The following is a 16,185-nucleotide window of genomic DNA, read 5'->3' as shown; positions in this document are numbered from 1 at the left end:
CTGCTCCACTCTCACCTCGAGGGGACAACAGCCCTCTCCAACCCCCTCATTCGCTTCTTATCTCTCGCCAAAGCTTGTTTTGCTTGGAAATGTCAACGACGATGAAAGAATGCTGGTTATGTAACGCATACGTCCACGGTGTCTTGCTTTTTTGTGTGTTTGTTTGTTTTTTTTAAGCGTGGGATTTTGTGTGGATGGGGAAAGGCTTTATAGTTCCACTCAAATCCCACTCCAATTTGCATCCCACACCGTGCAGATTTAGCTTGTTGTATTCCTTTATTTTGACGTGATTTAACAGTCGTCTTTCCAGCGCAACACGAGACACGCTGAGAAGTGTCTTTTATGTGACGATTTTTTAAATGTGAATGTTTCAACACTAGAACCACGGATAAGGACGCATTAGGGGTTAAAACAGTGGATTATAAAACGAAATTGATCGGGCGAAAAACCTCCCGCATACTTATGGAAATTTTGTCTCCTGTCACTGCGTGGGTGACCTCTGGAATATTTTCTGTGACCTCTCAGAAGCTAAAAAGGGCTTAATGATAAGTGGAAGAGGGCTGGGGAAGTGTGTATGCTGGAAGGAGGAAACACAGTCGAGCAGGTTCCTTTTCACAGTGGGAGGCAAGCTAGAAAGGAAACCCAAAAGGACACATCGGGGCAAACATTTAGGAACAAAAACAGGATGGGTCTCAGGAACATACTGGATGAGAGAGGGTGTTGATAGCCAAGTTGGTGACATGAGGAAACCATATTCTTCCATCTGGTCTTCTACGGCGATGTTGTTCCTGGTAAACGGAATATGGTCTGTGACTGATGTAGCGCTTTTCTACATTTGGTATGCAAAGTGCTTAACACTGTTTCCACATTTTACTAATGATGACGCAGCATCAGGAGGAAGTGGGCGTTTGGTATCTTGCATAAGTATTGAACCCATCCAACGAACCTATGAGTTGGGAGACTGGTTTTGATGCAAGGGTGTGTTTTTAAAAAGTATTTATTTATGTAGAAAATCTCAAACACCAGCCACTCGGCTCGCGTTGCTCAAACGCACGACACAGAGACACGTGGACATATAACAAAGGCGGAGCCAAGTCAAGGTGTTGGTTTGCAGACAGGTGAGTGTGAATGCAGGCGCACCGAGGCCCTCTGCCTTACAGCTGTTGACTTGCCTCAGGGACTACTGATACAATACAATACAACACAATACAATACAATACAATACAATACAATACAATACAATACAATACATTGATTTATATAGCGCTTTAACAACAGCCGAAGCTGTAACAAAACGCTTAACATGGACAACTATCATATGGAGGAAGTAAAGCAGTGACAAAGATAGTAGAAAGCCCCAGGGAGTAAAACTAAGATCAAGTCTGAATCATGTTGAGTCGAATGCCAAAGAGTACAAGTGAGTTTTGAGTGTTCAGTGGAAGGTCATTCCAGAGAATGGGACCAGCAATGGAAAAGGCTCGATCCCCTCTGAGCATCTGTTTCGTTTTTGCCTCATCTAATAATGTCTTGTCACCAGACCTGAGACACCGGGAAGGTGTGTGGGTGTGGATGAGTTCGGAGGGATAAGGAGGAGCGAGGCCATTTGAAGATTTGAAAACAAATAATAAGATCTTGAAAAGAACTCTAAAATGGATAAGGAGCCAGTGAAGGGGTGCCAAAATTCCTACTGTGGCACCTCTTCTACGTGCTCCCTCTTATGAGACGAGCAGCAGCATTCTGGATCAGCTGGAGATGCTTCATGGAGGATTGGCTGGATCCAAAGTAATTTGCATTACAGTCATCGAGCCGAGATGTGACAAAGGCACGAATTACTGCTTCAAGGTGCTCATGAGAAAGGACAGGTTTTAATTTGGGCAGTTGCCTCAGATGAAAGAAGATTTAGCACCAATTTGTCAGTCGAGTTTAAAGTCACTGTCACTCCAGTTTAAGACCCAAGTTTGAGACTGTTGACTTCAGATAAGGAGCCAGGGACCCCAAGTCTACACGATGGGATGTACACGGGCCACTGGAACAAAACAGCATCACTTCTTTCTTCTTTTCATTGAAGTTCAAGAGGTTTTGTGACATCATGGTTTTGATTTCCTCCAGGCAGGATAAAAGTGGCCTTCACGAGAAATGTCTTTTTTGCTCAGTGAGACATAGATCTCACAGTCATCTGCATAGCAGTGGAAGGAAATATCATGTTTCCTTACGATGTAACCCAATTGGAGCAGGTACGGTATAGTGCGAACAGCATCGGCCCCAAAATTGAGCCCTGCGTAACACCACATGACAGAGCGGCAGCACGTGACTCAGAGTAGCCAAGGTGAACACAAAAGGTTCTGTCAGAAAGGTAGGTCCAAAACCAAGAGAATCAAGAGCACTACCGGTAATGCCCACCAAGTGCTGCAAAAGAGACAGTAGAATATTGTGATCCACTTTATCAAATGCTGTAGTCAAATCTAATAAAACCAGAAACACGTATTCTCCAGTGTTATTTGGTACACAAATAAAATGCAAGTCTTTCATCGATTTGAAATAGAAGACGATTTCAATGCTGAATGTTGTCATCTTTTCGTGGGAACAAACCCCCACTCACCCCCTTAAAAATAGTTATATACAGTACTTAGTTGTTTATTTGTTCATTTATTCATTTATTTGTATAGTCAGCTATTTATTTATTGATAAATTAATTCACCTATTCATTTCTGTCTGTCATTTATTTATTTGATTGTATTTATTTTTTGTTTTCGTACCCTTTTATTAATTAATTTCTTTATTTTTTTTCTTGTTCTAATGTGTGTCTCTGTATATTTTCAGCGGTGCAGTCCCTGAACAGCTTGAATGATCAGATCGCAAGTTTCATCGTGACGGGACCAAAGTCACTTGAGCAGGATGATAACGTGTATTGCCCACCCGAGAAAGAGACTCTGCAAAAGTCAATGACCTTGATGAGGCACCTCCTCGTGGATGCTCAGGTACGCAGTTTCGTGCTCTTGAGAAGCCGCATGGTGCCCAAAATTATTTGTATTGTTATATTTTCTCTTCTTTTTATTTATTTATTTATCTTTTCAATCCAAATCCCCCAAATTCAATATCCACGTTTAGGTGATGTAAATGTTTTGTCTTCTTCGAACCACATCTGATCTCCCAGTTGAAATATGACAATGTCACGTGACTTTTGGGAATACCCAATATTTTTCGTAGGGTCGTGGGGGTTAACCATTTGCTCGGGTCACAGGAAGAAGCGAAAATTTAGCGATATAACTTCAGGGTTGAGTTCAACAAAATTTCATGATCAATAATGAGAGAGTAAATCTACAATGTACATCTAGTTGGGATGAGAAATTGTTCAAATATGTCAAGAATATAGCAAATATAGCATTGATGAAAAGGTTTCTTCAGCCGTCATCTGTACTTCTTTGAAGGTGTCAGACGTTTCGCTTCTTATCCAAGAAACTTCGTCAGCAAACTAAAGTCTTACTGGTAGTTTCGGCCCTATATATATAGCCCTACTGTACAGACATGGCGGTGCCGGACACTGCTATGATAGGTCCCTGCTCTCAGGTTGGGGGGAGCAGAGGACTACTCCTTGCCGCTCCACTGATTGTTCCTATTGGTCTGACTAACGACTGATTGATTGCCCCATTCCCACCGCTATCACCTCATCAGTATTCCTAATCCTATTTTTCCTAAGTAGGCTGTTGTACGAATGATCCAAATTGAACCTCACCCCACCATATCGGTTGAAAGAAGGATTTAGTTGTTTTAGGAAAATCGCTTCTTTTACTCCCCTTTCAAACCATCTATGTTCTTTCGCGAAGATTTTAACCTCATTGTCGTCAAATGAGTGGTTGCTAGCTTTTAGGTGCATATGTACTGCTGATTGAGGCCCCCTAGTGTTATCACTGCGATGTTGACAAAGTCTTTTTTTTTGAGAATTTTTTAGTGTCCCCAATGTACTGTTCTTTACAATTTTCATTTTTACAATGTATTGAATAAACTACATTACTTTGTTTTTCATTTGGCAGCCTATCTTTTGGATGGACTATTTTTTGCCTTTAGGTGTTTATCGGTTTGAAATAAGTAGGAATTTTGTGTTGCCAAAGGACTCTTTGTAGTTTTTCAGAAACTCCTGCAATGTAAGGTACTGCTACTCCTCTCCTTTTTGTATCTTCAGAATTTTTGGTTTCATTCCCTATTCTTTCTTTCTGACATTTGTTAAATGACCACTGAAGGTACCCACAGATGCATTGTCTCACTGTTTTCTCTGACGCTTTCACATATGTTGATGATTTGCCGGAAGAGGATGATGAGGAGGAGCATGCGATGAGAGGCCGGGAGCTCCAATTAGAGGCCGATTTTGAAGAGGGCAATGTCAAGAGTGTGAATGAGCTGTTTATTCAAAATTATTCAAATGAGCGTGATGAGTTGTTACACACCCTAATCCGACATCTGTCATGCACAGACGCTGCATGCCGCACAAATGTAATTTTCATGTAATTTATCAGTTTGGGGGAGGAAACGGTTGTACCATGTGTTATTTAGTGCAAATGTGATGATTCCTGGTGGGGCAACATTTACAGTGGGGCTTGTGACAATCAATGGACTGTCATCCAATGATGTCATCTTCTAAAATGTCGTCTCAAAATCAATGTGTGCCACCAAGAAAATTCTCCAATGGTCTTGTTCTCGAACATGGACACTCAGGAAAACATTTTATTGTATTTTTTTTGTTTAAATCTGAATGAGTTGGTTACTATTGGCTGTTGGACTTCAGTAAAAGTGGTTCCACTCTACAGATTCTTGAAGAAGTGTGTCAAACGTACTAATTTAATGACTCATCAGCCTTTAAGACATCCATCCATCCATCCATCCATCGTCTGATCCACTTTATCCCCACAAAGGTTGCGGAGGGTGCTGGGGCATATCCCAGCTGTAGGCAAGGGACACCCTGAACCGGTTCCAAGCCAATTGTAGGAGATCCCGATACGAACAACTTTCTGTGCTCACATTCACACCTCGGGACAAATTTGAGTGTACAATCAGAATTTCATGCATGTTTTTTTGAATGTGGGAGGAAACTGGAGTACCCAGAGAAAACCCACGCAAGCCCTGGGAGAACAGGCAAAATCCACACAGGAAGAACGGAGCCAGGATCAAACACACAATCTCTGTACTGGGAGGTCGACACTGGACCACCAGCCAGCCCACTCATTAAAATATAAACATCAATATATTTGATTTGTAAATGCTCCACATTTTTAATGAGACGCTGGATTTTTCTTTTCTTACTTCATCGACAGCAAACTTCACATCGCCTCTCCTCGGGCCTGTTTTTTATCCTTTTTTTTGTGTGTGTGTATTGTGCAGTCAATCTTAGAGGAAATTTGCTGCTGAGCCGGTGAGTCTTTGCTCCTGACCTTATCTCGCGCTCTCCTTCCTCATGCTGGAACCAGCTCGGACGACATTAGTGGAGCTGTCAGTCATGTGTGGTTGAAAACGTGGAGGTAGGGAAGACATATAGATGCATCTAAACAAGTCAGTGAGGGTGACTTTTGTCTGAGGAGACGCTGATAAATAAGATGTGTGTGACTCCATCCGACCTCCAAGCTGATGTACTCATCTGTGAATAGCGAATGACAAGTCCCTCACTCTTGGACTCGCAAAGTATGCACTGCGCATCTGAACAAAAATACGACAGGCACAGTCCAGTTTTGGCCTTTTTAAGTCTTCTGTGTCAATAGAAGCTTTAGATAAGTTGGAAGAACTGATGAGCAGCTCTCATGTGTGAAGAATGTCATCTTTCACAAATTCTGCTGCCTGGAGATATGAGTTCATTTGTGAAAGAGTTCATTTGCAGTTCTGATCCTGCAAACCGTGACTCACCTGTTTTTCTGGGCTTGGCCACGTGAGCTTGTCAGCGTGACTTGAAAGGTGTTTTGATATCAAATCTTGTTGACAGCAAAGGGCAGATCTCATCAAAATGGCTGTCTCGTAAGATAGCGGAAAACAGGTGAACCCATCTGCTGAATTCTTATTTCACCGACACGATATTGATCAGAATACCATGTTTAGACGTGTAGGGGCACAGAAATGATATGTGGAATGAAAGTTTTTAATTTGACTTCCACTTTACAGGGTTGAAAACCCCCAACGTTTGGTAGATACTTTCTGTTAGCATTAAGCTAGCAAGAAAAAAGGCTAAGCTGCGGTTGTTTTAAATACCATAAATGTCATTGTTATTGTTTTATGTTTAGTTCAACAATCAGTTTCATTTGCTTGAGACATTAAACAGCCTGAAGCATCTCATTTGAAGAAATATTCTGTATTTGGTCAAGGCCTAATCTTGGTAATGGGAGTTGAAGTGAGTCAAGTGCCTACAAGACAGCATTGAAAAACATTACTGTGAAAGTCTAAGCAAAAAAATACATCATACATCAACATAATACATCAACTAAGTCATTTGTATCTCAAGGGCACTACTGTAAAGAACGATGCCATTGTCTTCAATGTGTCTAATGAGAGTATGCAGTATTATTACCTAAATCTGTTTCCCTCTTGGGCATCGATTGAGCTCATCCATTTATTTTTATGGATGAGACTAATGTTCAGGTTAATTCTCCCTTCTGCTACCAACCTCATTTTCTAATGCCAGGGGATATTTTCATCAATAAAACATATATAAATATGAATATGTAGTGCTTCACAGTAATGGTCTTGGCAGATAAAACCACACCCCCACATCAATACGATTTTTGTATTTAATTTTCATGTATCGAATGATCCACAACAATCAAATGGGTCCATTTATTAAAAATAAAAACATACATTTTGTTCGATAATACATAAATCTTCTGGATGAATCATCGCTCTCTCTTGTTGTCCTTTTTGAGATGAAAAAAGTGGTTTCATGAAGCTGCTGTCTAGTTTTAGTAAGTGACCGTTCCTTTATCTCTCTTTGGTTGCAGATAATCGAATCTTGTGTCAAGCAGTAACATCAGTATTCTGGCCAACATAGTAGCTACACTTGAAAAGCCACATTTGAACAACAATCCCACACTGGCTTTTTGTACTCTAGATTTCTTTTAGTGCACCTGTTGAAAAAAAAGCCAATAAACAGTCTAATTGTCTGCGTGTTTGTACAGGGTGATTCCATGTGGCCATCTCTTTTCCAAACCCCCGCAGGCCACTTAGCGACTGCCCATAGTTTATTCCCTGCGGCACTCTTGCCTTGTTGTTTGTGGGCAGGAAGCCTGCCAGCTCCTGCCAATCAAATCTAAAAGGACAAATACAAAAAATGGCCTCCCAAAAAATGCTGTTATAAAGCTCGCTGACATTGTTTTTGGCAATAAAGAAGGACGGTTGAAAGCCAGTACTGGTTTGATGATCATCCCACCATCGGGCCGAACTCATAAATGTGCGTTAGCACACACCGATCCTGGGAATGTCCTATTAATATTGCAACACATCTGACTCACTTCCACTTATATGTGCCAAATGTGCCAAGGTCATGGAAGAGTGCATCCTGCTTTCATTCTTAAAAGCACTGAAGGTGTGGGGGTTGCTGCGGACTGAGCACGTGATGGGTTTCGCAGGGTCAATCTGCCCCTCTCTGAATGGGACCTCAGCTGGCCCTCCTGTACGCGCTTTCTGGCCATGCATTATGCATGTCCGCCCTCCCCGCCATCCCACCTGACACGGGCCGACCTCTGTAACGCACCGATGACATCTTGCCATCCTCTTTGTTTGATTTGTGTAGATTCAATGGCTTTTTCTTTTGGGAGTCACTGTGGAATCTCACCTTGGTAGTTGTGATTGGAGTTGAAGTGCTCAGGGACTACTTGCCGAGTTGGGTCGTTTCACAAACTTATTTGTTGGGGAAGGCAAGGATGGATTAATGGCAGTTCCATTAATTTCAATGGGGAATGGTGATTTGAGGTACATTTTTTTCAATCACTCCTTTGGACTATTTTTATCACCTCAATGCTCATTCTTTGTACATGTCGAATAATAATCTTTCACGTGGTGGATATAATTGCATTCATAATTTTTATTGACTCTTGGCTGGTTGGAAACCCCAATGTAGTCATAACTTAGTGAAGGTCATCGAATATTTAAAAAACCTACGATGGGGTTTAAATTACACAGGACGTACATCATAGAATGGCTGCAAAAAAGTATTCTAATTAATTCACTGTTTAAAAAGAACAGGCTCCCTGCTGTTATGTGTCTTGCAGCAAGGCCGGTGTTCAATAACAAAAATCAATGTGTTTTCTTTTCTTACCAGTCGACAGAACACATTCAACATTTAAAACTGAGCTACAAAATAAATGTTTCAAGCAAGAATATACTTTATAGTTGATCAGTCTTTTGATGAGAAAACTTGTTTAAAGCCTCAAAATAGCATTGACGGCTCAACTCAAAAGGGCCTTCAAGGACAACCGACAACACTTTTTTTGTTTCCTAACTGACATCAGAAAATCGTTTTATAGCATCTAAAATACCCAAAACACGCAAATTGAAACCGGAAGTGGCCAGTTTCAGAAGGTCCCGTCCCCTTCTCCACTGTGAGACGAATAAAGGCATATCCAATCCAATCCAATCCTTGTTCGTGGTGTCACGCTAAGACGTCTTGCCTTGCTCGAGAATCAAAACAATGGCTTCAGATTCGGAGAAGATGCTTTCTTGTTACTCATCCAGTTATGAATATGATTCAAATAGTTCTGAAGAGGAAAGCATACATGTTTGCAATCAATTAAAGAATTTATTTCGTGTCATTTTGAGGCCTTTGGGGGGGAAATGTAGCACCCAAAAAAGGCAGAAGATGGCGACAAAGCTCAGTGGAAATGGGCTTATTTGTCTCCTGGGAATTTTTGACAGCGAATATCAAATAGTTGCTCGGTGCAACACACAACGATTCACCATCACATTATTTATGTGTTTTCCTTCTAATTTCGCCATCAACACGGATCAACACGAAGTTTTCAGACAAAACAAAGTACCGCAAAATGCATTGATGTGATGAAACGACTGCTACAGTGTGTCCTTTCTCGGTCAGGGGCGTTCCTTCCGTGACGTAGGGTGATGACTCGTCACCAACTCAAAAACAACACTTCCGGAATATTCAGCGCGAGTCTTAAAACGTAAAATATAGCTATATGCGGTGGAATCTTTGTAAAATACGCTCAGTAGAAGTTGAAGAGATTTTATAAATTATGGACACAACTTGTCCGGAGGCGTCGGTTGTCCTTTAATACCGTACTGTTGTGGTGTTCGCACACACGATACAAGTCTAGTGATCTAGTTGAGGAATTTAAGAGAACACACTGCGACTCGCTGGGTGTTCCAATGGATCATAAGTGGTTTATAGCCTTTTTTTAAGATAGAGGTTGTTAAATATGTAATAGCTAGCGCGCTCCCTCAACAATATGATTACCTGACAAGATTCTTACATGTGATGATTTATTCGGACCTTCAATGGCAGCTGCATTCATTCGGAATGGATTAGATATGACCGCCTGCTTGACAAATAGTTTTAGCGTGATGTGGAATAAGATAGAATGTTTCATGAAAGACTATTTTAGAAGTCCAACATGTAAGCTCTGGGCCTTTGAATATTTTCCATAAAGCGGCGTGTCAAACGGCGGTTGCTAGGAAACACAGTTTGTCTGACAGGCAACATCACACAAAGCCGTATTTTGGATTCTTTTTTTTTCTGTATGCCACGAGTGAAAACCATAATCTAAATGATGTTTTAATCTTTGCGCTTCCATTACATGTTTTGCTGAATTATTAATTGAGTTTTCATTTCAGCGGTCGTCTCTATTGTTCAACAGCGGGAAGGGAAAAGTCGTGTGAAAGATTTTGTCGCCGCTTTTCACTGTTTCGTTTTGCGTGTTATGCACTTTGGGACAGTTGAAAGAAACACTTTAGTCCTGAAGGACTATGAGGCACTTTTTTAAAGTTCAGAGTAGATCATGGAGCAATTATGATCCAGTTGAAATTCAAAAAAAAAAAATTAAATACAATACAATACAATTAAATACATGGGAAAAAAACATGTACAAAATGGTGCTACTTGCTCAAGTAACATCCTCGATATTCTATTTCTATTCTTTATCTATTTTTTTCAATATGATTGAGGGTGAGCGTTTCATATTCTCCTGTGCACATAAGTTACAAAAAGTGGGCCGCTGTGCACTTTTTAAAAAAAACTCTGCTGTGGACTTGAATTGCCCATTTCGAGGTATTGATTTGTAAACAGAGAAATATTGTAAAGTTTGATCAATATCCGGTGTAGCCATTTTTGCGTTATTTTTATATTAATGCAGGGGAACAAAAGTGTTGTCAAGGGATTGACTGGCCTTCGCATCCAAAAGTTGCTATTGAGCGATGACTTGGCGAGATGGAAATCAGTCTTGTCTCCATTTTTTTTCTTGACGTGAATGTGTCCTCCAGACTCCGAGATTTATTTTGCTTGTTTATTTAAATGGAAATGATTTAACTTGACAGACAGTTTTCCGACATGCGGTTGTCTGATTATTATGCACAAGGACGATGACCTCGTCTGGCGCTGGGTCAGCCAAACGCACGTCCGGCAATGACGATTGATGGACTTTCTATCGAAGTTGACGGAATACCCACCGCTGTAAAATGGCCAGACAGGCTAAGATTAATCCGAATCTGATCAAGAAAATGGCGTGTTGAATTTGGGGATATGTATCTTCTACATCACGATGTCACCACGTCGCTTTTCGTAGGCAAACATGGATGTGGACGTTTTTTTTTTCTTCTTTGTTTTATTCAGCTTTGGGGTGTTCTGTTGAATTTATTGACCACCCCCAAATATTTCATTGACTTTCGATGAAAAGGTTTCTTCAGCCGTCATCTGTACTTCTTTGAAGGTGTTGTACGTTTCGCTTCTTATCCAAGATGCTTCGTCAGCGAACTAAAGTCTTACTGGTAGTTTCGGCACTATATATATATACCCCTATCTTGGATAAGAAGCGAAACGTCCGACACCTTCAAAGAAGTACAGATGACGGCTGAAGAAACCTTTTCATCGATGGACCACTCCTGTACGACTGAGAGGTTACACAGACGTCTCATTGACTTTGTGTGAGTCTTGCTCATGACTTTCTTTGCCGCATTTTTTACATGCTCATACAAATCTGAAGCAAACGGCATTTCATTCACTGGAAACATTTTATGTACTAAATATGCAATGCTTGAGCATATCTTTCAAAAAATCCATCCACATGTTCATATCTGCTCAAGTCCATTCAGTTCCATTTTCAGTCTTTGCGCTTTGGAATTCCTGACGCCAAATTCTGTTGCTTGATAGAAATTACACTTGAAGTGACTGTCAGTTGGAAAAATATATGTTTTCAAAATAAAAGGCTAACATTTTTCTTTGTCTTGGTCATATCCGAATCTTTTTTCTTAAAAAGAATCACTCGACCATATCAATCTGATAGCATTGAATTGATTGCAGCCAGACTGTTCAGTTTGCCTTGGGAGAAGCAAGGCCAATGCGGTCCGAATTGGACTTTGGTGGATGAAATGATGAAGGATTTTTTTGGAGGAGAGGGAAAACATCTTATAAGATAACCAAGACGGCCTCGCTGCGATCGACCCGATGCCCTGAGAAATAAACTGCCTGGCCTTGTCTAATGTCAAAGGCCGTTTCTGTTATTAAATTGAGCTCGGGTGGCGCACGCCCAAATAGGTGACTATCAGCAAGAAAACCTCCATACTCATCTGAGATTGGCATTGAACACGCATACCCCCCCAACCCCCCCCAAAAATACGACAATTGTTCTTTCCCGGAATCACTCCTACCATGCGATTAAAAAAAGCAGTCTCCTATCACTTGTAAATGGATATTAACAGCTTACTTTGATTTACATTGAAATTCAAGACACTACATGTGAAATGAGTCATGGACGTGGAAAGAGTGTGTGAATTGTGCAGGGATATGATTGACGTTTTTCAATTATTACTGCAAGATGAATTTGATATGTGTTGTGCATTAATTAAGCGGAGGAAATGGGAAGTCTCAGAATTATCACGCTTTATGTTAAGATTCTGCTGAGGTCCACTGCAGCGCTACCAACGGACTGTGTAAACGGATATTCTTTGTTTGGGTTGAGAGTGTGGAACTATGACACTGTTTATGTCAGTGATGTCATTTTTAAACTGTCTTAAAGGACAACCCACGTTACTTTTTTGTTTTTTTAACTGACATCAGAAAAACGTTTTATAGCATCTAAAATACCCAAAACACGCAGTATGATATTCACCCTTTTTTTCCTACTGTCCCTTGAGCACTAACCCAAGATGGGTTCATGCACGGTTACGGCAGCACGTCATGACATGTGCGTCATATCTTTCTTGTGATGTGGCCTCGGAGGCTGCTTATTTTTCTGCTCCATTTGCATTCGCTATTGTCATCGGAAGCTATTGCAAGCAAGTCTTTATATACTGTATCTAAAACAAGATTGGAATTACAACTGGCTCAGCCTCGCCATGTTCATGGCTGAGGTGTTTGGTCTCTCATGGGAACTTGGTTTTGATGCAATTACTGGTTTAGAAAATGACATTTTTTTAATGCGCATCTGGCCTGCGAATGTGCCAGCAGTGTCACCCTACAGACTGGTCTGTTCTCAGCTCTTCTAGGCTTCCTCAACCACTGCCGCCTTATCTTCCAATTGGCACAATTTGGATTCGTCTTTGCAAGACAATTTTTTTTCTTATCACAACTTTCAGCTCATTTTCCACAGCCACAATATTCTTCCTCATTTGGATGCCGATCCCATTCGTGTTTTGAAATCCATTTTGCCAGTTTTAAGGCAATCTGGAATACTGGAGTAAGGTGCCTAGAAATGAACCAAATGTTTCCCAACATGTTCATTTGGTTAAGATTCATTCACTACCTTTTTTGTCAGTTCTTTTCCTAATTAGGAGTGTTCAAAGTATCTGATCTCTTCATCGCTAACAGGTGGTTGTTGGTCGATACGTGCCATGCAATTGGGGAGCAACCACCTCAGCAGGGACCCCAAATACAGAAGGGAGAGGCTCCAGCACACCCTGAGAAGATAATTTCTAGTGCATGTTCTCAAAAGCAGCACAAAAGTGACAAATTACTTTGTCTGTGAATAATCAAATGAACTTAAAATAGGGGTGTCACGATTTGCAAGGTGGTGGATGTGGACCCCACAAAAGCAGGCAAAAAAATGGACAGTTGTAAATATGGGTTGATGCAATACAGCTACATATAGCAATATGCCTTTCTTGATACTTGCACTATGTACAGGTTTTTATGAAACGGTTTTGCACATTTACATTTGCACAGTATACAGTTGACATTTTTATTTTGTAATATATATCTCGTTTTCTATCCTTTCATCCCCCCCACCCCATCCCCTTTCAAATTGCTGCTCTGGACTACAAATTTCCCCATTGTGGGACGAATAAAGGATTTCTGATTCTGATTCTGAGCAGGGTGTATTTGACAAATTGTATTAAATAAAGTAAACCGAAACAAAATCTCTAACAACAAAGTCATTAAAACAGAAAGGTCCAAAGTAGCAAACAAAACCATGAGTAAAACATGACAAGTTGAAACAAACCTAACAGGGTGAAACAAACAATGACCCGACACCGAATGGTTGTGCCTGGAGGCCTTTTAACTGCCACTGATTACAACGGCCAACACCTGTGCAGCTGAAGGTGGGGGCCGACATTGCCACCCGTTGGTCACAAACCGAAACCTAAAAGGGGAGCGGCGAGTGGGATTGGTGCATTTGTAAATAGTGAGCTCTAAATATGCAGAGTTGACAGGTTATGACCACAGGGCATATTTTTTCTTCACCAATCTCCCATCATCAGCATGTCTGTCAAAATGAACCTCAATCATATGTTGTTGCATCCGTGTTGTAGAAAATAATGTGTGTCATCTGTGGTGTGAGGCTTTTGTGAAGGAAATTGGTCCAGAATAGCTGCATCAAGGAGCCAGCTTCAGGCAATACCCCCCACCCTCCCCAAACAGAGCATCTCTCAATCCTTGTCACAAAAATGACAGCTGCTGAATACTGAGCAGAGGAGACAAGAACCGCCTTCAACCTGAAACACACAATTATACCCCCTCTTTTCTCCCTTCCCTCGCCAACCTCCACTTTTTCTTTTTCTCCAACATGCACCACCTCAGAGGCAGATATACATGCAGATGCACAGCAACCTAAAACTTAAAAAACTCTCCGTGTTAGCTCACTCACTCCTACGCGGGGGTTTTATTTAGCACAACATTCATGATCAGATGTGCAACCGCGCTCCCTTTTCATCGGGAAAATGGATCCATTTGTTATTTCTTTAGGCCAAGAGCTAATGATCTACTTTGACTTGTTATAATGTCAGTGGTGAGCTCCATTTGGGGCTTCGTTTGAAGATTGTTTTGTTTGTTGATCAGACAACATCTATGTGTTTGTGTGATGTTTGCCTCCCGTACTGCATGTTATTTAAAGTTGTTGACAAACGTACATTTACGAGACAACAATCTACAAAGCGGTGAAATGGTCAATCTTGATGACAATATTGTTGAAAATGTTCCCTGATCTTAGCTTCAAAACTTCAATCCTTCATTGTCGGGATGAACTGGAGCCAACATTTTGACACGTGTTTTGTTGAAAAGCTAGTCGAGTTTTTGTAAAACATATTTGCAGATGTGTGGGGGGTTCGGGCAGGAACACCCAAAGCAGTGTTGTGTGTCTACCAAATTCACAAAGATGCCAAATTAGACCACCACAGAAACAATGTCGCACCCGTTTTGATGTGGAGCGCAGACTATTGTGGGATATCAAATTTGGCAGATAAGTCGGGGGAGGCAACTCCATGAAAAAAGAGAAGTTTGACTTGGGCTGGCACAAAAATTGAGCCGTGCCCATTTTAACACCATCCATTTAGGCGCCAGGCTGCCAAAATATGGCTCTTAGCCAGTGGTGTCCAAGTCAAGGCCCTTGGGCTGAATCCCGGCCCTCCACATCATTTTATTCGGCCCGTGAAAGCAAATCAAAAATGTCAAGTGCCATGATGCTTGCTAAAGTCTGAAACAAAATTTCTAATTGTCTCATATAAACCACATTAACTGTCATTCTTTTTGACTTCAGATTTGAAAACTAGTTATTCATTAATTTGTTGTGCGCTCTATATATATTATATGAAGGGGATGAAACTATCTAATGGCTTCCACAAAGTCATAATAGCATCTTGAGAGGAAACCGTGACTACAATGTGAAAAAAAAACGAGTTTGACACCCTTACTCTCAAGGTTCCATTTAAATTGTACTCATCGGTCATGGTACTGGCCACAAACTTCTGTCATCACTGTTTGTTTGTTCTCCTTGTTGAAAGTGGTTACATGAGATGCGGAGGACGTGGCCAAAGTCTCAGCCGAGAGTTGTAAAAATGTGTCATGGAAAATGAAAGTTGCCACATCACTTTCCAGTAACACATCCCCTCCTGTAGCATCTCCACCCTTCGCGTAATTCACAGCAAACAAAAGAGTATATTTATCGTTTTGTGCATGTACAGTAAATACTTCCCATGTTTGCCTTTAACTGCGAACGTTTGTTGAATTACTTGCAAAGAACAAATTTCAATTTGTATTGTTGCCAGGCAGCAAATACATTCAGTGTAATGTTATCGCTTAGCAACACAATTTTGCTCCACTTTGTGAAAAGGGGAAAAGAAAAAAAAACACTCATGTCTTAATTGCTGTTTTTAAGTGTCCATAGTGCACTTTGATTTCATGACTAGTCTTTGCCTCGTCTTGGCTTCAAAATGTCTGACAGAGTGACAGATCCTCGACTGTAGTATAATAAAGGATGGATGCCGAACGAGTCCGCTCGCCACTGGTTCCATTCACATGCTAATCCAAACCCCGCTGCGCTCACTAATTACCGCTCCTCCACCACAAGGCACTGATTCACTCCACTGACCAGCACACGCATTCAAGACCTCCAACTTCAGTAATGGCATATTTGTGCCGTGTCGTCTCAAAAATAGACACTAAATTTGATCTTGGATAACAAAAATGAACCACATTCCAATGGAGATTTATTGGCACGCGGTTGGTTGATTGATTGATTGGATGGTAATATGAAACATTGATGCAAAATATTTGAT

The 16,185-nt window shown here is 41.0% G+C and overlaps 1 protein-coding gene across 4 annotated transcripts in view; it reads left to right on the top strand.

The window, feature by feature from the left end:
• kazna (kazrin, periplakin interacting protein a) overlaps positions 1 to 16,185 on the top strand; it is a 94,142-nt gene that overhangs the window by 16,419 nt on the left and 61,538 nt on the right. For 2 of the 4 annotated variants that reach the window (XM_089009834.1, XM_089009827.1), the window contains exon 2: positions 2,821 to 2,978. The exons of 1 other annotated variant lie outside the window; for it this stretch is intronic. In XM_089009834.1, coding sequence (XP_088865960.1) covers positions 2,821 to 2,978 — 158 coding nt within the window. Of the gene's footprint in view, positions 1 to 1,103; positions 1,119 to 2,820; positions 2,979 to 16,185 lie in introns of those variants that run through there. One more of the 4 variants, XM_089009879.1, reaches the window with a different exon arrangement.

Source organism: Hippocampus bargibanti, linkage group LG01, assembly GCF_051943395.1.
Source record: "Hippocampus bargibanti isolate YZ-2025 linkage group LG01, ASM5194339v1, whole genome shotgun sequence".
NCBI classification, from domain to species: domain Eukaryota; kingdom Metazoa; phylum Chordata; class Actinopteri; order Syngnathiformes; family Syngnathidae; genus Hippocampus; species Hippocampus bargibanti.
The sequence above is the reverse complement of the archived record's forward strand: the minus strand, read 5'-3'. Positions and strand labels throughout refer to the sequence as shown.